This window comes from Tupaia chinensis, unplaced genomic scaffold (assembly GCF_000334495.1).
Source record: "Tupaia chinensis unplaced genomic scaffold, TupChi_1.0 Scaffold000161_1, whole genome shotgun sequence".
Taxonomy (NCBI): domain Eukaryota; kingdom Metazoa; phylum Chordata; class Mammalia; order Scandentia; family Tupaiidae; genus Tupaia; species Tupaia belangeri.
The window spans coordinates 2337973-2358622 of record NW_006159632.1 but is presented as its reverse complement, the minus strand read 5'-3'; the positions used below and the strand labels follow the sequence as shown (position 1 = coordinate 2358622).

The 20650-nt window shown below is 51.4% G+C and overlaps 1 protein-coding gene across 1 annotated transcript in view; it reads right to left on the bottom strand.

The window, feature by feature from the left end:
• The window catches only part of RBM34 (RNA binding motif protein 34), a gene marked incomplete at its 5' end in the record, with an annotated part of 20539 nt that extends 988 nt beyond the window's left edge, over positions 1-19551 (bottom strand). Inside the window, 9 exons of the mRNA XM_027770857.1 lie at positions 482-600; positions 1763-1802; positions 3208-3271; positions 3652-3735; positions 8968-9011; positions 12753-12812; positions 15340-15565; positions 19136-19281; positions 19441-19551. Of these exons, the coding sequence (XP_027626658.1) occupies positions 482-600; positions 1763-1802; positions 3208-3271; positions 3652-3735; positions 8968-9011; positions 12753-12812; positions 15340-15565; positions 19136-19281; positions 19441-19551 (894 nt within the window). The remainder of the gene's footprint in view (positions 1-481; positions 601-1762; positions 1803-3207; positions 3272-3651; positions 3736-8967; positions 9012-12752; positions 12813-15339; positions 15566-19135; positions 19282-19440) is intronic.
• Positions 19552-20650: the final 1099 nt, after the last annotated feature.

Genomic DNA, 20650 nt, shown 5'->3' with positions numbered 1-20650 from the left:
GGGCAGGGACTAGCTGCTGACCCGCGACTCTAGTGGGCCTGTACGATCCGCAGGCATGCTGGGAACCACCCCTCCACCCCAGAGGCTTGCCCAGGGGCCAGCAGCTTCACCTGCAGTCTGGTTTCATCCTACCCCTCCCCAGCATGGATTTGCGTAGTCACATGTTCAAGAAGTCACCATGCCTAAAGCTTCCTTTTTTTCCTAATAAAACGAGGTTTCAACTAACAACACTGGTCACAGATCTCTCTTACAGCCAAGTTTCCCTCACCACCCCCACGGTATTGTTGACCTGAGGGCAGGGACTGTTTCAGTCCCAGAAGTGCCAGACCCTCTAGGGTTCCATGCAAGACCCAACTTCACTATTTTATCCTAATATAGCAGCAACAGGATGCTAACAACTCTGAATGTACATGAAATGTTTTACTAAAGAACTTAACTATATCAAGTGCAGAAGACATAGAGCTGACAGCATTCCCCCTACCTCAAAAAGCACGTAGCCAAATCCTTTGCCGACTCCTGTGACGGGATCTCTCACTATCCTCACTGCCATGATCTTCCCACAGTCCAAAAAGTGCTTCTCAATAGCTGACTCTTCAACTTCTAGAGACAAATCCAACCAAGATGGAAGTAAAACTTGGCATCTGGAGATTTATACATAGCCATGAGAGTAAGTCATTACACTATTCACTTTTTTTCTTTAGAATTATTTTATTTAATTTTATTTATGTATTTATTTAAGTTTGACCAGAGATGGAAAGAGAAAGAGAAAGTGAGAAAGCAAGCCACCAGGTCTGGAACTTGAACTGCAGTTGGCCATCTGGGAGTCCAGCCCCCTAACCATCATGCCAACTACCAGGCCCTACACTATACACTTTAGTTATACTTAAGAGCCACGATTAAGGGAGCTGGATCCCACTTAGCTGTCCACACAGTTCAAAACCTGGGCACAGGGGACCAGCAGTTAATGTAATGGCTATGTCGCTGGACTCCCACGTAGTCGACCACAGTTCGAGTCCTGGACCCGGTGGCTTAAACTCATGCTGGGTGCATATGCATGCGTGCCCAAGATCCCGAGAGGAAAATGGAGGAGGGACTGTGGCGTGGCCATCCTCCCTGGGGGGCTGATTTCTCGCTTTCTGTCTCTCTTTCTGTCTCTGTCTTTCTGGTGAGTGCACACACCCTACAGCAAAAACCTCTAAAAAAAACAAAAAACAAAAAACAAAAAGCCCTGGACACAGCAGCTTTAAAAATAAACTAAACACATGTGCATGCATATGTACATGTCTAAATTCCTGAGAGAAATAGAAGAGAATGGATTTTTGGTGTGGCCACACCCTACTGGGGGCAGGGGGACACTTTCTCCTCTCCATTTCTCTTTGGAGAACATACACACCCTTTGATAAAAACCAGGATTTTTTTAACAATAAATTAAAAAGTTAGTCTGAGGGGCCAGCAGGTAGTGTGGTGGTTAAAATCCTGACTCCCACATGGCTGAGTCCTGGACTTGGCAGCTTAAAAATGCTAGGCACCTATGTGTGCATGCCCAGAATCCCAGGGGAGGAGATGAAGAAGGACTGCATCATGGCTGTCTCGCCAGGGGCTGATTTTTCACTTTCCCTCTCACTCACTCCCTGGTGTGCACGCTCTATGGCAAAAACCTAAAACAAACAAAAAAGGTTAAGTCTTTAAGGCAAAACGTTACTTTCCAGTTTTATTTCCATTATTTGTGTGAAAACACTGTATTTTATTTGAACAAACTTACTGTAAGGGAGATTCCCCACAAACACTGACCTCTTGTCTCTCTGAAACACAAAAATGAATTAAAATTCACTCACCAGGCCAGAAAACAGGCATCACCTCAAGTACCCTGTTCCTCATCCCCTCATATCCAGTTTAACCAGACCCTGGTCTGAGCCTCCTCTATCTTCCTGCTGGACATGAGTGAGCACCAGAGGTGGGGACCAGTCCCCACTGCAAACACCAACGTGCAACGTTCAGCAAAGCTTGCTGCAATGGGACCTGGAAGATTTTTTTCTGCAAAGGACCAGGCTTCACATTTTTTATGCTTTGCAGGCCCAATAGTCTTTGCTGCCATTATTCAACATAGCCAAGAAGGTCAAGAGAGCCTGCAAACAGGAGAAATGGGTGAGAATGTGAGCCCTTCACCTTTCTTATGGACTCTGCTGGGCCCCCAGTTCGGCCAGGGCTCACGTCCCAGCTGAGTCCTCTGATGCTGTAAGAAAGGCACCCATGTTTGTGTGGTGACCCCTTAGGCCTGTCCCGCCTTCATTTCCAGACACCTCTGTCAAATGTAAAACCTGGTCCATTGTTCCTGCCTGTAACCTATGAGCAGCTCCTGGACAGAATCCGCATTCTGGCAGGAAGTGCACGCAAAGCAGGGTCTGCCTGACATGGCCTCACCTCCTAGTGCAACAGCAGCTCCCACCACTGCCTGCCTCACCCCTGCCGTCTCACAACCTTATTAAACTTGCCACTCCTGAGCAGAGTGTCCCCACCATTTAAGCTGTCTTGTCCTGCCTGGCTCCTGTCAGTCCTCTCGACCTTCTCTTGTCCAGATGATGTGTACTTGTCTTTCCAGACTGATACAGCATCCAGTCCCCTAGAAACGTCCAGATCCCGAGTCAAGTGCCCTGAGCTGCCAGAGCACCCCATGCATTAATGACACTGCTCCTCCTGAGACAGCATCAGGATCGGAACCTCTGCTCACCTCCAGAGTCCTGCCAATGGCAGGAGCTGAGGTTCTATCTTAGGACCATGTGCTGAGGGAGAAGTGCTTGAAGGAAAAAATCTCAACTTTCTAGACCTCTATCTATAAAATAAAGTGTCAAACAAGGTGATCTCCCACGTACCTCCCAGCCCAACATTCTGCGATTATTTCATCTAGCGCTGGGATAGAGGCAGACGAGCGGTATTTAAAAAGTGCGTATTATGAAAACCCTATGCATGGTTATGAATTGTTCGGCACCAAAATAAACTCGTACTTTAATTCTATTGGTCCATAGAACTTTCTGAAGCCCCCTTATACTTCAAAAGATGATGACCATGTTCTCAAAGCTGACAGTGGCCCCCAAGCACAAAGGCTCCTCTCTTCTGTGTCCCTCACAGCCGCCCTCCCCTCAGCCACAGCTCAGATGTTTCTTTCCAAGTCTCTAGGTCTGTTCTTCAACCGAATCAAGTATTACTTACAGACGAGGTCTCAGATGCAAGATCAACTCTAATACGAAATCCGTCTGCGATTTGGGCCCCATTTCTGCATTGCAAATATGAGAGGGAAATGGTTGTTAAAAATGAGCCACAAATCAGGACCAGCAGTTGGCGTAATGGCTATGTCACTGGACTCCCACATAGTTAGTCCTGGACCCGGTGGCTTATACTCGCACCAGGTGCTTGTGTGTGCATGCCCAAGATCCCAAGAGGAGAAGGGATTGCAGCGTGGCCATCCCCACAGAGGGGGTGATTTTTCGCTTTCTGTCTCTCTGGCGAGCACATACACCCAGTAGCAAAAACCTCTCCGAAAAAAAAGAGCCACGAATGACCAAAGCACTAGCTCTAAAGTAAAACCACAGAATGAATAAAGCAGGCATACACAACGAGGTGACAATAACTGTTCAAACCCTAAGGACAAAATACCTTTCCAATGCTTTCATGGCAGCACTCTCATCCTTAAACACAACATAAGCATTGATATTTTTCTGATCAGGATGAATTTTGCGTCTACAAAAAAAAGAGAGAAAAACATGTAATTGGTGATGTAAAAGTCCTTTGAACAAATCCAACTTGTTTTCTATTCTTAATCAGCATATGTGATGATCTCTTCAAAAGTCATGACACATTTTTACATAGAAAAATATGTCCATGGGACCAGCAGTCGGTGTAATGGCTGTGTCACTGGACTCTCATCTAGTCGACAGCAGTTCAAGTCCTGGACCTGGTGGCTTAAACTCATGCCAGGCACATGTGTGTGCATGCCAGAGATCCCAAGAGGAGAAGGGATTGCAGCGTGACCATCCCCCCTGGGAGGTGATTTCTTGCTTTCTGTGTCTTGTCTTTTTGGCAAGCACACATGCCCTATGGCAAGAACCTCTCCAAAAAAAGGGGAAAAAAATACGTCCTAGTTTTCTGACAACCCAATATTTAGTAATAACTCAAAAAACAATATACAACTTATGAAGACATTGGTGGAAGCACGTAGCCCACACCTTGTCAGGCTGTGACAAGGGGAATAGGTCCCCCCAGACACTCACAGACACTAATCCCTGAGAATAAGGCCAGGAGTGAACCCACCCTCTCAGCTGCAGCTCCGTGCTCACAGGCAGACCCCACGTGGGACATGAGCTTTCCTCCTCGCTGCCAAGGAAAACACCACACAGAAAAGCACACAACCACAGGGATGTCCACAACCAACCACAGGCCAACGCCCGGGTGGCCCTCACCCACCCAGTCCCAGACCTTGGGCCCCCCTCCCCCGTCGTAGCCCCTCCCACCGTCACAGGAAATGCTCGCGTAGCTGTCTCTATCGTCTGCGTGTGTACACCCAGACATACACAGATCTTCAAATTCACAGAAAACCTGTTCTTTTTTTTTTTGGAGAGATTTTCACTGTAGGGCGCGTGCGCTCGCCGGACAGAGAGAGAGAGACATAGAGACAGAAAGCGAGAAATCACCCCCCAGGGGGGATGGTCACGCCGCAATCCCTTCTCCTCCATTCTCCTCTCGGGATCTTGGGCACACACGCACACGCACCCGGCGTGAGTTTTAAGCCACCGGGTCTGGGACACGAACCGTGGTCGACTACGTGGGAGTCCAGCGACATAGCCATTACGCTAACTGCTGGTTCCCACAGAAAACCTGTTCTTAGGAGAGAAACAGGTGTGGTTTTCAAAATCTTTTTGCACTGGGACCAGCAGTTAGCGTAATGGCTATGTCGCTGGACTCCCACGTAGTCGACCACGGTTCGTGTCCCAGACCCGGTGGCTTAAAACTCACGCCGGGTGCGTGTGCGTGTGTGCCCAAGATCCCGAGAGGAGAAGGGATTGCGGCGTGGCCATCACCCCTGGGGGGTGATTTCTCGCTTTCTGTCTGTCTCCTCCTGGCAAGCACACACGCCCTATAGCAGAAAAACCTCTAAAAAAAAAAAACAAAAAAAAACCTTTTTCACTCCTGTCTGTCGTCTGTCGACAGTGTCCTGAAGCTTGCTAGGGGTCAACATAACTGTCAGGACTGTGGGAGCATGCTGTGCTGGTTGGGGCACTGAGGGCCTTCTGCTCCTTCCAGCGGCTGCACCAAGCCCAGCAGCTTCCAGGTCTGCAAAATGGCCAGGGACTCTGAATGCACTCAGTCAGCCCAAAGGACCCAGCCACAACCCCATGCTCCCCACTGAAGACATCAAGGTAGTGCTCCCTAGTAAAACCAAGGGATGAGTCAAGCAGCCACCCGCAGGATGGAGGAGAGTGCTGGAGGCAGTGCCAGCCAGGTGTCGGTGGCTGCCTCGCCACACTAGCTCGCGCTTGGTGGGATGAAGCCCACTGAGCTTTCCCAGATAGCTCATGGCCAGCACTGAGGCCGACACTCCATTTCTCATTAACACACCTCTGACGTGCTGCTGTCCTTCTGGTTAGGGGAACAGGAAGCAGAGCCTGCTGTCCTGGGGAGCTAGGTGACCGTGACCACTGGGTAAGGGGCAGATGGCCTAGGACTGAACCAAGTCCAGCCAACGCCACCAGCAGCCCTGATGTCTGCACACGGCGTCCAGTCCCAATGTCTTAGTCCACCCTCGAGAGCACAGGCGGACCCAACAATGGAACTGTCCTCACCCAGGGACACCAAGAGCCAGTGCAGCTCTCACCTCTCTGCCTGGCCAGAGTGCATGGAGCCTGCCACAGGAGGGCAAGAACTGGCAGCGCATGACGGCGGCACTCTGCTCCGACCAAACACAGGAAGCCTCACCCTCGATAGGGAGAGCACCCAGCAGCCTGAGGGGCCAGGGTGTGCGGACACTCCCAGGGGACCTGGCTGCTCAGCACTGGGGTGAGATGATGGGCGGCAACAGCAGGGGAGATCCAGCAGACTCCACCCGCCAAGACCAAGACAGAGGAGCTAGGCCTGACAGTCTGGTGGCTACACCCCTGCAGGCCTGTAGCTCACCTCCACTGCTGTCCTCAGGAAGGCCCAGGAGCCTAAGGGCGCATTCCTGGTTCTGTGGCCTAGAGACAAGAGGCCAAAGCATGGCTGGGCGGAGCCCAGATTCCTCTCTCCAGGAGAGGCTGAGCTGCCAGGAGGGCATGGAAAAGGCCTTGAGGCAGGAAGGAGGGGATTCTGGCACAGATGGAACAAAACACGTCCTCCCACCTAAGGTCCAAGGCAGAGCCGTGGTCTCGTAGGCAGGAGACCCTGAGACAGGGAGTCATGGTGCCGGAAGAGCAGAGATAGCAGCCCTCCACTCCCACATGGCGAGAAAGCCGAGTAGCGAGCAGCACCCTGCTCTCTCCCGTGTGACTGTAATGGCCAAAAGACCGGCAGAACCTGAAGGCCGTCAGTGGAGGGATTGTTAGAATAAACTAAGGCCACCACAGAGAATCTAGAAAGTGCTGAGAAAGTCGCGCTTTGACACCAATACGGACAGATCTCCAAGTTGCACCGAGTGGAAAAAGGCCGGGTGGAGCAGCTGCCGGTGCAGGCGCCGCGGAGCTCCGTGCAGGCAGAGGGCGCCATGCACGTGCAGTGTGCCTCTTGGAGGCCACATGGGAGGCTAGGGACAGCCCTAGGTGGCTGGGGGGACAGGAAGAAACTGCCACTGCATACACCACTACTTGTTGATCCTGAACTCTTCATGGCTTATGCAAGTAATTAAACCTAAATTTATAAAAACGGGGAGGGGAAGAGAGGCTGATGGCAATCACTGTACAAATTCCAATTTTCTGGCGACATTCCATGGCAGCGCCTCAGCAATGCCAACACATACTCCAGTCAGAACCTTCGCTTCTTCAGGAAGTTAGGCTGATGGGTCACAGTTCAGTACAGAAATAAAAATCACGGTGGCTCAAAAAGAAGGGCTGTCCCTTACAGAGTTCTCCATTCCCCACAGCTCTGAACGATGCCTCACACCGAGGACGTACACAAGTGGGACCCCCCCCAATCACCTCCAAAGGCACCAGCAGCGCTCTACCCCATGTCAGCGGTACACCGCACATCTCATGGTGACGAGGCACCAGCAGCGCTCTACCCCGTGTCAGCGGTACACCGCACATCTCATGGTGACGAGGCACCAGCAGCGCTCTACCCCGTGTCAGCGGTACACCGCACATCTCATGGTGACGAGGCACCAGCAGCGCTCTACCCCGTGTCAGCGGTACACCGCACATCTCATGGTGACGAGGCACCAGCAGCGCTCTACCCCGTGTCAGCGGTACACCGCACATCTCATGGTGACGAGGCACCAGCAGCGCTCTACCCCGTGTCAGCGGTACACCGCACATCTCATGGTGACGAGGCACCAGCAGCGCTCTACCCCGTGTCAGCGGTACACCGCACATCTCATGGTGACGAGGCACCAGCAGCGCTCTACCCCGTGTCAGCGGTACACCGCACATCTCATGGTGACGAGGCACCGGCAACTGTCTACCCAGTGCCAACAGGGCACTGTACCACCTGAGGACAGCTGCCAGCAAGGACCTACCCAGTGTCCACGGTACACAGCACCATGCTGGTGACGGGCAAGAAGGCCTGGTCTGCCAAACAGCCCCAATCGAGAACGGATGTGCACGAGGTCACCGAGATGCCCACAGGGACAGCGATCGCAACCTTTTAATGCAGGAGTCTGTCTCCACAGTACATTACCAGACTTGACTTGGAAGAAAGACAGCTCTGCATGTAAGACCCCTCGTGCATGTACCATTAAGAGAAAGAGTGCCCAGGATAGGACAGTAACGGGAAACCGCATAAAAGGCTTAGGGTAAACGAGAAGCAAACCTTCCATTCGGAAAGGGGGAGCAAGGACACCCGTACTTCTCAGCACTGGGTGGAGTAGAGGGGGATACTCTGAGAATGTGAGCCATAGCCACACTGCCAGGGTATCCCGCAGCACCCCAGGGTGAACACAAGCAAACATGATCTCTCGCTGAAAAAGCCTGACAGGCAGACGGTGGATTAGGAGACACCCCGACTTGCAGGTATGCTTCACCCAATAGCCACTAAGAGGTGCCCTCGACTCTGGTGAGACTTGGGATTTGCGACGCTACTAGAAAGTTTCAGCTCTAAGCTTTCATAGTCCCTTCAAGCACTGCAGACAGATTGCACTCACTCCTGGTGCAGCTTCCAATAAGTCACTTCAGGGTATTTTCTGCAACTCTACAATTTACATTAAAGAGAAATCCTGGGCAGCAGGGGGCATGGTGGTTAAGGGCATTGGACTCCCACATGGTTGACCATGGTTCAAGTCCCAAACCTGGTGGCTTGCTTGCTTTCTCTCTTTCTCTCACTCTGTCCCTCTCTGGTCAAATTACAATAAATAAATACATAAATAAATAAAAGAAACATTTGTTTTTAAAAAAAGACAACTACCCTACATATTTATGTGCTATTCCAGACCCAAGAAAATAGTCAAGCATGCCACACTACCCAAAATATAAAAAAAAACCTATCGTTAACAAAGGTTCGCAATTGTTCTTTAAGGGCCATAGGACACATGCACTTGCTGGAGACAGACAGAGAGAAGTAAGAAATCGCCCCCAGGGGACAGCCACATCTCAACCTCGTCTTTGTTCCCCTCTTGAGATCCTGGGCATACATGCATGTGCGCCCAGCAGGATTTGAAGTCACCGAGTCCAGAACTCAAACTGCAGTCGGCTCTATGGGAACACCATGCTACCTGTCGGCCCCAGTGGTCACAATTTTTAAGAGGAAGGGAGTTCAAGGCAACAAACCCCCTCCCCCCAATTAAAAACTTACTTTATTGCCGCCAACTTTTTGGATAGAGTCCCCTCTGCTGGAATCTTTTAAGGGAAAAAAAAAAGTATTAAAGAAAATTTAATGTGGAAATATTAGTTCACATTAATTACATTTTAACTGAGGTCTAAATACCCAACTCAAGTATGCTGTGACTAAAGCGTTCTAGGGAACTAAGTCAGAAAAGCCCATCCTGCTGTTCTGTGAAAGGGACCCTGTGGCTTTGCGTGAGAATTTCTGAGGGCGGTTCCTCCTTAGAGCTCAGAGGCAGCGAATCTGACAGCCGGGGCGGCGACAAAGACACCAGGTCCCTGGGCTGGGTCAGGTGGAGACAGTGATGTGGAGCACACACGAGAGCTCGGAGAGCCTCTTACAAAACGAAACAGTGTAAAACCAGTATGCTTTTGCATATCCTACGGAAGTTTAAATATATCTAAGTTGATCACTTTAGTAAGTCATATATACATACATATGCACACACGCATTCTAGTTGGCAAAAATATCAGTGGCATCTTAAAGTGGGCAAGTAAGGAAATCCTTTTTATGTACAGGCTCACTTTATATAAGTCTTCAAAACCTCATAGAAAATGCACTTAGTGGGAAAAATTACACATGGATCTCAATTTTTTGGACTCTATTCACTGCATTTTTCCAAGAACTTTCTGAATTCTCCTTCGGCTATTTAGACAGGGCAGAGCACATAGGGAAATCCTTTCGGGGGAGGCAGAATCAAGCCCACGCCTGTGCCCACCGGCGACATGCACACACAGCCAGGTGCTGAGGGGACCAGGGTGAAGGCAGGACCCCAGTTGATCCTCTAGATGCACTTATGCACAAAGAGCTCACTCCGCGCCCAGAAGTCCCTGCAACCTCTGGGAACTCCTTTCGCTTCTTAGTCCCCAGGGAACTCTAAGTAAAGGAAGACGTCCAATCTATTCTTCCGCCTCTCGGTTTCTCCTGCTCAATTTGTTAAACACAGTCAAACTCTCGGAGTACAGAGAAACGAACAGCACAGGACACGGGGGATGTCCAAGTGACTTGTGTGTAGACATGGGTGACAGACATGGGAGTCACTTCCTGGTGCCTTCTGGGAGCTCTGAAGGGTCCATGCCATGTCTATGCCTTGGACTATAAAGGAGGCAAAAAAACGTTCTCACTCTGCCAAGTACCACAGACATTCTTGACACTTCTCGCAGCACGTCTGACGTCCCAGAATAAGTGCCCACAGTGCAGTCAGGTACGAGCCAAATTCAGAGGAAAGCAGAGTTTTGTAACACACAGTATCAGGAAGGCTAGATGCAGGGACATCTCAATTCTAAGTGCACACAGCGAAGCAGCACTTTCACAGGCAAAACGTGACTCTGAGGGGCTCTGGGGCCAGATGGCAATATGGCGGTGATGCAAGGGGCCCACGAGGGGCAGTCCCAGGCCTCTCCCAGGGCTGCCCTCAGCACAGCAGGCAGAAGGAAGGTACACGTGCCCATGACCTGCCCTGGCTGGGGGTGTGCTGCCAACACAGACCCTGTGGAGGGTACATGGAGGTAACACATCCACAACAAAAAGACTGCAGGAAGATTAAATGAACTGAGCGAAAGGTAGAGGAGAGAGCCCAGGTGTGCAGGAGCACGAGGCGGCGGGCCACCCGTGGAGAAAGTGGAGCCCATATTTCACTGACATGGAGGAGAGCAGAAAGGTTTCTGGAAGCCAGCACGACATTGTTTTCTCGTTTTTGCTTTTGCTATAGGGCTCTTGTCCTCACCAGAGACAGACAGAGGGAAAGTGAGAAATGATCCTCCCCCTCAGAGGGGATGGCCACACTATAATCCCTTCTCCTCCATCAGCCTCTGAGGATTTGGGGCACACTCCACACACACCCAGCATGTTTTCCAAGCTGTCAGTTCAGAACTCGAACAACGTACTTGGCCTCGTGGGATCCAGTCACCTTAAGCACTGTGCCACCTGGCTGGCCCCCTCGACACAGATTTAATAGGCACAGCGCACTGGTGATGCAGTCTGACACTTGACACACGCACCATCAGCACATAAGTGCTCAAAGAGGGACAGGCACTGAGGGTGCGCAGCAGCTGTGGGCATCTGGGGACCCAGGGGCAGGGAGGAGACTGGGTAGGCTCCCCAGACAGGTGAGAGTGCGTGTGCCATTAACATGGGTGGTGGGAGTGGGTGGTGTTCCAGGGAAGAGTGCTTTAGGAAGAGGACAGAGGTGAGCTGTACAAACCAGAAGATTAAAGGCAGGACTGCAATCCTTGTGCTCAAACGTACTGCGAACTCAGGAGTGTTCCAGGAGACCAGCAACGACTCACCCTGGGAGAATCCACGTGGAAAGCCAGCAGAGATGGCCAACTGGGCTGCGTGGGCCAGAGGCGAGCCATGGGTGATCACAAAGTGAGGTGCCATGAACTACAGAAAGCTAGGAGGCACACAGGTGGGCTGGGCAATGGAGTATGCAGACATGCTGAACCTGGGGTATGGCAGGACCACGAGGGAATGTGCCAGGAAGGTCTGACATGGGGAGACAGGACCCCAAATGGCAGACAGACTTAAGTGACAGAAATGGGAAACAACGGACCAGCAGCCGACATGCTGAGAAACACCCCCTTCTAGAACATTTCTGCCCCTGGGGCCTGGGGCGGTGTCTGGAGACGGTCTGGCTAGACTGGGCAGGCTCTACCCACTTGGGGGCAGAGGCCAGGGATGCCGCTGACCTGCCTACAGTGCGTGGGCAGCCCCAGATGCCAGGAGTGGGAGTCACGTGGGCGAGGCCCAGCATGGGTGAGAGCCGCCAGGAGAGGACCAGCACACAGGCTGTGTTTCCTGCATGCCCACATGCAGGAGGCACGACAGCGCTGCTGGAGGACTTGCCACGAGCGTGTACTACAAAGCACACTACACGTGGGTTTCAAAACATATGTTGTACCTAAATAAACTTGGATTTCAATTCCATTTCTCTGTAAGTATTTTTTTTTGGAGGGGGTTATCCATCTCTTTCTTCTATGAGAGAGAAAGAGACATACAGAGATAGCACCCCCACCAGGGTCTAGACACCACCAGATGCCCCAGCCTCAGCCAGCATCGTACCCAGGGCACGTGGGCACCAGCATACTCGGGAAGGTCTCAGATAAAACCTGGAACCCTTCTGTGGGGTCAGCCTCCCGGGCGTCATGTTTTACTGCTGTACCACTGTCCAGCCCCAGTTCTTCTGACTTTCTCAGGGTCCCACATCTGCTGCAATAACTGAATTGACAATAAAATACAAACGCACCATGTCTGGGGACACCAGACACTACAAATGGTGCCTGCTTCACCCCTGCAGGCCGTGGCTGCGACTGTCCACCTCAAAGAATCAGACAACGCTCCCTTAGATGAAGCGGTCACGTTGTCTGATGGGAATGAACACGCCCTCTGCCCCAGGATCGTGCCAGCCTCCCATATTGAGCACACCATCGGTGCAGGCCAAGCGTGCCTCTGACAGCAGAGACAGCCTACTCTGCTGACACAACCAAGTCACCCACCAGCCTCCCTCCAAAACCCACTATGGGTTTAGTAACAAGGGCATTGGTTTAGTTCACAAACTCAATATATGATCAAACGAAGCCTAAGAGTCCACAGCAGATGCTAAGAGCAACTCTCCACTTGGCACACTTGAACTTGCTGACTCGCAGGGCGCGGCCGGTGCGGCCATCTCCCTAGAACCGGGAAGGAGGAAGGCTGGCTGATTACACATGCAGCAACAGGGTCTAAGGCTGTGCCACGCGGGGCGGGAAACGTACCACGGAACGGAAGCGGACAGATTCGACTTGTCCATACTCTTTAAAAAATGACTTCAGAGTCTGAAAAAACAAAAAATCAGAAAATCACTTCAGACTACTTTCAGAATATCAAGTGCTATAAAAAAAGAATTAAGTTGTCTGATAATCTTTTATCGCCAGTTCTTATTTTAAGAACATTTCAGGAAAGACAGTAGGTGACAGTTCAGTTGAAGGAACAATATATCCACTGAAAGTTATATAAAAACAAAACTGAACTCAAGCTCACATCGCTATCCATGAGAAACGTATTTTATCTTTCAGCATTTAAACCGTGACCACATGTGAGTCAAGGTGAACGCCTGTCTTCTGCAGATGTGTCACACTGGTTTAAAACAAAAATGCATTGTAAGGGTGCTAATGTCGGCAGCCCCGTCGTACAGCAGTGCAGCACTGTGCATGTGCAGTCGGAGCCCACACGGCCAACTGCAGTTCAAATCCCAGCCTTAGTACCATGGGAGAAAAAAAAACCACACCATGTGTGCATAGGTGTCCCAGAATCTTGACAGGAGGGAAAAAATAGAAGGAAAGGGATTACGATATGACCATGCCCTATTGGGGGACGGGGGTGTGCTTCCTCTTTCACTTTCTGGTGGCCACAAGAGCCCTCTGGCGACTAAGAAAAAAGTTACAGGGCCGGCGGTAAGCAGCAGGGTGGTTAATTGTGTTGGACTCCCACATGGGCAACCTCGGTTTGAGTCCCAGACCTGGCAGCTTCCTTTCTCTCTCTCTCTCTCCTTTCTTCTCTGTCCCTCTCTGGTCAACGTAAATAAAGTTAAATTAAATAGTTATTTTAAAATAAGAAAAAACTTACAATATAAACGGGAAAAACTGTAGGCTAAAAAAAGGATGTTTATGTCACTATGAGAAATTCTCTGGCTGTTTCTAATTAAGACCACTAGGACTGGGCCACCCAGACGGCACGATGAAAGCAGCTGGTCTGACGTGGCAACTGCACAATCTGGGTCCCAGACCACAGATCGAAAACCACACCAGTTACGAGCATTTCTGTCCCAGACCTGACAGAAGGATGGGAGAGGAGAGACTGGAGTGTGGATATGCCTTTTCTGGGATGCATTCCCACTGCTGCCAACACCCTCATCTCACCTTCACACACACAGCAAATTAAAAAGAGCACCAGACTGAGGAACACTAGCACGCACATTCTATACATTTTGTTTTAAATACAAGAGGGGGAGAGGAAGGGATGGGAGGAAAGGAAAGGGGAGAGAAAGCACCTGAACAGGACCTGGTCATGCCACAAGACGTGAAGACTGCATGTTTTATAGGCAGGACCTAACTTGCATAACCAATGCTAAGTAAAAGATAATTTACTGAAAACTGAACATTTGTGCAAAGCAATGTACCGTGTACACGCCCTTCCTTTGTAAACTACTGGGTTTTGGAAAACATCATGACACATTTTTTGCATAGAAAAACAGAAAAAAGTAAGACATAACTTTTGTTTTTGTTTTGTTTTGTTTTTGTTTTGAAAAGGTTTTCGCTATAGGGTGTGTGCGCTCGGCCAGACAGACAGAGAGAGACAGAGACAGAAAACGAGAAATCACCCCCCAGGGGGGATGGTCACGCCGCAATCCCTTCTCCTCCATTCTCCTCTTGGGATCTTGGGCACGCACGCACACACGCCCGGCATGAGTTTTAAGTCACCAGGTCCGGGACGTGAACCGCGGTCGACTACATGGGAGTCCAGCGACATAGCCATTACGCTAACTGCTGGTTCCCAAGTCATAACTTTTCTAACAACCCTACAATATGCATGTCCATAACCATAACTATGCTAGGAAGCAAAATGTGTTACCTTCCAAAGTGTTTGAAATTCAAACATGTGCTACAAAAGGGTAAGAAAAGAAACACTGCTTTGTTATGGAAGCAGTTTAAATTGGTCTTTGGAAGAAGGGCAAATAGACCAGCAAATGATGTAATAGCTACATCACTGGACTCCCGCAGAGTCGACCCCGGTTCCAGTCCTGGACCCGGCAGCTTAAACTTACGCAAGGCATGGGTGGGTGCGTGCCCAAGACCCCAAGAGGAGAATGGAGAACAAGGGATCACAGTGTGGCCATGCCCGCTAGGTGGGTGTGTGATTTCTCGCTTTCTGACTCTGTCATTCTGGTGAGCGCACATGCCCTATAGCAAAAACCTCTCCAAAAAAAAAAAAAATGAAAAAGAAAAAGAAGTGCCAAGTTCTTCTTTGTCTAACAGAGAAAGCAAAGGTAGGTTTCCCCACCATTAGAGACAGACCAGAGCAGAGCAAAGTCCCATCATACAGACCTCCTGATCGAGTGGGAATAGCTAGAGACAAGGCACAAAGGAAAAGCAGACAGGAGGCACCGCACTCATTCAAAGATGACCTGCAAACGCCTGGAGGGCAGTGCCAACAGGCCTGGGAAAGCAAGGTGGGTATGGAAATCAATCAACAGGAACACGATTCCTGTAGTCTGTTAGCTATATGCTTATTCAACAAAGGAAACAAAATTATGAATTATTAGCTTCTCTCAACTTTTCCAATACACATCAACAACATACTCACCTTTTTATTACATGTGACAGGCAAATTCCCAACAAACACGGTTCTCTCATTCTTTAATCTCTCTTCTTCTGGGTTTACTTGGATTTTCTTCCTTTGACTTACAACTCTGTGATCCACATCACAATGATCTTTTCTAACTCCTTTAACAGCAGCTTGAGAGGTCTGCTCTTTCTGTCCGTGTTTCTGGTGAACTTCTTCTAAATCAGCACTTGCTAGAGCACTTTCCCTTTTTAAGGCAAAAACGAAAGAAAATAGGAAGCGTTATGGAAGTTCGGTATGGCAGGTGACAAAGCACAGTTCTCCTCTCCAGTAAGTACTTCCCAGCCACTTCTGGCTTCCCTAAGCATAAGCTTGCCACTCAATAGACAAACTTGAAAGTAGTATTATCAAAGATGTGACTGGGGGACCAGCAGTTAGTGTAATGGCTATGTCGCTGGACTCCCAGCGGTTCACGTCCCGGACCCAGTGGCTTAAAACTCACGCTGGGCACGTGTGTGTGTGTGCCCAAGATCCCAAGAGGAGAATGGAGGAGAAGGGATTGCAGCGTGGCAATCCCCCCAGGGGGTGATTTCTCGCTTTCTGTCTACCTGTCTCTGTCTGTCTCTCTGGCAAGCGTACACACCCTATAGCAAAAACCTCTCAAAAAAAAAAAAAAAAAAAAAAAAAAAGTTTTTGGAGATTTAGTTTACACCCTGTCATGAAAGTTCTCACTCTGCTCCAGAACATTAGGGACACTAACCTCCCAGGGGTGTAGAAAGGCAAAGGTGACCACAGAAGACCTACTTGATAAAAGGAATCTAGTCAACAGGAAAAATCAGCTTCACTACTTTTAAGTTTCAAAATATGGTAGCATGATGGGTCAAGGCGAGAGATCCCACATGAGACTGCACAGCTCACGTCCCAGATCCAGCAGCCTGAGAAACAAGCCAGGCACATGTGTGTGCATGTGTGCGTGCGCAAATTCCCAAGAGGAGACTGGAGAAGAGACTGTGGTGTGGCCGTTCCCCAGGGTGTGGTTTACTACCCTCTCTGTCTCTCTCCAGCAAGTGCACGCGCCTTACGGCAAAAACTCTTAAAAAAATTTAAAAAAAAGTTGTATGCAGGATGTTCAGAAAGTTCACAGAAGTGCAATTAAGAAAATCTGGGGGCCAGAGTACAGCACAGGGGTGACACAAAACTGCAAAGTCACCCCCATGGGAAAGCTCCAGGCTCACAGTGGAGACCTCCCTAAGTGCTGGCACCATGTGCCCTCGACCAGGGACTGGCTGAAGCTGGCAAGGAGTCACAGCAGGAGGACCCTGTCAGGTGTCTGACGTTCTGTTTCTCCTGCCTCAAATACATTTAAAAACAGGAAAAAAATGATATAGGTATCAAAAGTCTTTTGTACAAAAATAAATTCGTGCTTAATTCCATTTACCTGTGACCTTTTCAAAGTCCCTCAGATTAAAGAACTATTGGCAGACGGCCCCATGGCCAAGTGGTTAAGGAAGCTGGGCCCCACAGCCAGTTGCATGTTCACATCTTAGTCCAATGGTTTGAAAACATGCCGGAACACGTGCATGAGTGTTCAGAATCCCAACAGGATGGAGTAATGGTGAAGGGACTGTGATGTGGCCACGCCCCACATGGGGGTGCTTTCTCTCTCTTTTGCCCACTAGCAATTAAAAATAAAGTGGCTGACTCTAATTACTCCTCTATTGGACCATAATCGCTACTACAGAAAGGGCCCGTGACTGTTTCATTCGCCGTGTTCACAATGTTCCCACCGGGGTGAGAGGAAATGGGATGGCGTGTGAGGCGAGAACCAGGCTGAGGCGGCTGTCTTATGCCAAGTGTTTAGATCTCATCCTACTGAAGGCAGGGAGTCACTGAACACCGAGAGCACCTCACAAAGAGCGTTCAGACGGCAGCGAGTGAAGGGAGTAAGGCTGCAGGGGCACACCGGTGAGGAGACAGTGACAGCAGTGAGAGCCCAGGAAGCTAACAGGCACCCACAGCAGAAGATGGAAATAGCTGATCACGGACAGCAGAGGGACACTCCCTGGCTCAGCAGTGATGTGCTGCTCAAGAGAAGCCACATCTCAGAAAACAGCCCTGATTGAAACCCTGGAGCCCAGTCAATCAGAAACACACCCAGCAAAAGCATGAGTGCCCAATGTCTGATGGCCTGGAGGGCTGGGAGAAAGGGACTGGTGTGTGCCCCGACCTGTGGAGGTGCTCGTACCTCTCTCCCTCCGACACACGTCTCCACCATGAATGAAATGGAGGGGAAAGGCCTGCATCGTCAGGACTTGCCTATGCAGGGAGAAGAAAAAGCAGAGACCTGGACCCCTCCCTCAGGCAGCCAGAAGACTGGTGTCCATTCACGCAGAGAGCCAGGTCTGGTGAGGACTACGAGCTCAATCTGAAGTATTCTCATCTTGAGAGCCATCCATAATTATGGGTGCAGATGCCAGCAGGTGAATAAACATACAGGTCTGGAGAGCACGAGAGAGATCATCGTGGGCACAAGGGACACTGCCCACGACAAACGAAAGATGACCAAGGACAAGAACCTTGACAGAAATCAACATTCAAGGAGCAGTCTGAGAGGCAGATGGACAAAGGCTGTGCTACTGCCTGCTACCCATGGCAACCAGGCTGGGCTGGCTCACTAAGCACTCTCTCACAGATAAGGTGAAGGCAGTAAGGAAAAAAAGTCAGACTGCAAGCACAGAAAAATAATCAGACCAGGTAAAGGAAGAGGCCAGGCACTGGCATGGCACAACGTGAAGCTCAGATGCTGAAGCACACAGGAAGGTCCCAGGTTTGTAACCCCAGATCTCCCTACGCACAGCAGGCGTGCAGGTGCCTGCATGCCATGTTCCTGGCTGCCTGTGGTTGGAGGTGGAGCATAGTACGAAGATCCTATTGGAGTCTGGGTGTGTGTGTCTCTCATGGAAGAAGTGAATAAACACAGAAGAACAGCGAGAGTGCACAGGAAGACTACTTTTTGTAAAGCTTGACTAAGAAAGGCCTGAGGAAACAGTGGCAGAGACATAAAACTCTACCCAGGATTTCTCTGTTTTTTTTTTTTTTTTTTTAATGAGAATCTTGAGGATTTTTATATTGCTGGAAGATCAAAGACAGGAAATAGGAGAAACTGATGGCACAAGCCCTGAGGACACAGAACAGGAAGGTACACAGCACAAGCAGCTGCGATAAGCCTGGGCAGAAAAGGCCGCCCTCCTCTGGAAGGAGAATGAGGGCTATGCACAGACGCCCTGAGTGTATGCAGAACACAAGGCGGGAGTTCACGACTGCGAACCATCGAGGGCTCTAGGGCCAAGAGGTCCGTCTGCCAGAGGGCAGAGACAAGGAAACAAGGGGTGGAAGAGAACGGCAAAGAGAGGAACAGGAAGAGCTAACTGGGAACATGAGAGGGCACTGTAGGCTACAAGGATCAGGACACAGGACACAGGACACAGGACACAGGACACGAAACGCCACTCGGGTTATCGGGAAAAATTCGGTCTGCGCGTTTTAGAAAACAAGTTCATGGTTTATATGCATGCTGAAATATTTACATGTGAGAAGTCTTAGGTTTGCTTCCATTCTACGGATGAGTAGGGCGAGGATGAAGAAATGTGCCCAAGCACTAGAACCCGACGCTGGCTGGGTCCACGAGGGTGCCGTGTGCATCCTTTCCAACGTGGGTAAGAATTTTTGAAAGAAACCACTGGAAACATGAAATGAGAACTAAGGCGAATACTGCAGGTCCAGAACTTGAACTTACTGTCCAGTTCCTTACACCAACCTGTTCGCCAAGTTCCTGTCTGCCCCAGACAGCCTCCTCTTCTTCACTTGGGCTTCTTCTGCCGGTCCTGCTTGCACACGCGGTCTCCGGAGCTGCGATGTGCTTTCCTCTTCTCCGACCCGTTTCCTTTTCTTGGTGTTTTCCTTCTAAAAGTCTGCAGTTACGCTCGAGACCTCCCGGCTCCAAATCCCGACCAGGCCCGTCTTCCTGGACTAGCGCCCCTTCCCCACCGAGGACCGAAGTGGCCCGGGGAGCCTCCCGCTGCCGCCTGCCCTCGGAGCCGCGCGGAACGCACCGGGACTTACCCTGGGCACCGGCACGAAGGTGGGCTGCAGCTGCGGCCTCGCGGGGCTGAAGAGGGCCGCCAGGCGCGCCGCGCGGCCTCCGCGGGAGCCCTCGCCGCGCCCGGCCCCCGCGCGCCCCGGGTGCCCCCCGCCCGCCGCGGTCTCCCTGGAAACGGATGCCACACACACGGCCATTGCACGGCCGCCAGGGCCGAGTCCACGCGCCAGCCCCTGCGGGTCCACGCGCCCCGCGCCACTCACCCCGGCTCCGCGCTCTTCTTCCACGAGCCCTTTCCTTCCGAGGCCATCACCGCACGCAGGCACAAGGCCCGTACTTCCGGGAGCCCGCAGCTTCTGCGGCCAGGGCCCACCCCTTCCGGCCTGTACCACACGGAACTATGGGCGTGGCGTGGGAGAGCCTGGGGCGGGGCGTGCAGGGGCGGGGCGGGGCGTGAGTGCGCCTAGGGCGGTCCGTGGGTCGCGCCTGCGCACTCCGGGCTGGTTTTGGGCCCAGTGCGGGGAGAGGACCGGACTCCCGGAGGCGCTGAGGTCTCCACCACTCGTTGGGCTGCCTGGGAGGCGGCGACCTTCGGAGCACAGGAGAAACGTACGGAAACCCGTGATCGAAGCGGAGGGGAACGGGGTTCTGCGTATCTCAGCCGGAGAGCTGAAGGCGCTTTCAGCTGTCCTAAAGTTTAACATTATTTCAAAATAAATTAAAAACAGAGCGCAGCGGTAACCGATCACATCCACTTACCGCTGCAGGGCGCTTAGGCCGCCAGGCGCTCCGACGGGACGGACCCTGGCGCTGGAGACCGCGCTGGCCTGGGTTGCTTCCGGGCCTCGGCCCGCAGACCTGTGTTCCGCGCGCTTTCGGTGCTGCCTGCCCACCCTCGCCTCGGTCTACACACGCCAACCTCCGTCTGCCGCCTGGCCCCAGTGATCTCGGTTTTCGGAGGTGCGGAAAACCCACAGTGCGTGAGATGCAGCTCGCTTGTCTGTCGCAGGCGCGGGACGGACGTCCCCGCTTGCGCTCCTCCGAACAACGCAGGGCCCACGCGTCTGCACTGCGACCCCCGGCCTCCCCGTCAGACCCACCTACTCGGTTCCCCAGCCCCTTCTGTGCAACCTCAGCCCCGCCTCGCCCTCACACCTTCCTGAGCTGCCAGAGGGCGCGCTGCTCTCCAAGGACGCCGCCATCCAGGAGCATGCTCAGGCCTGGATCCCGTGG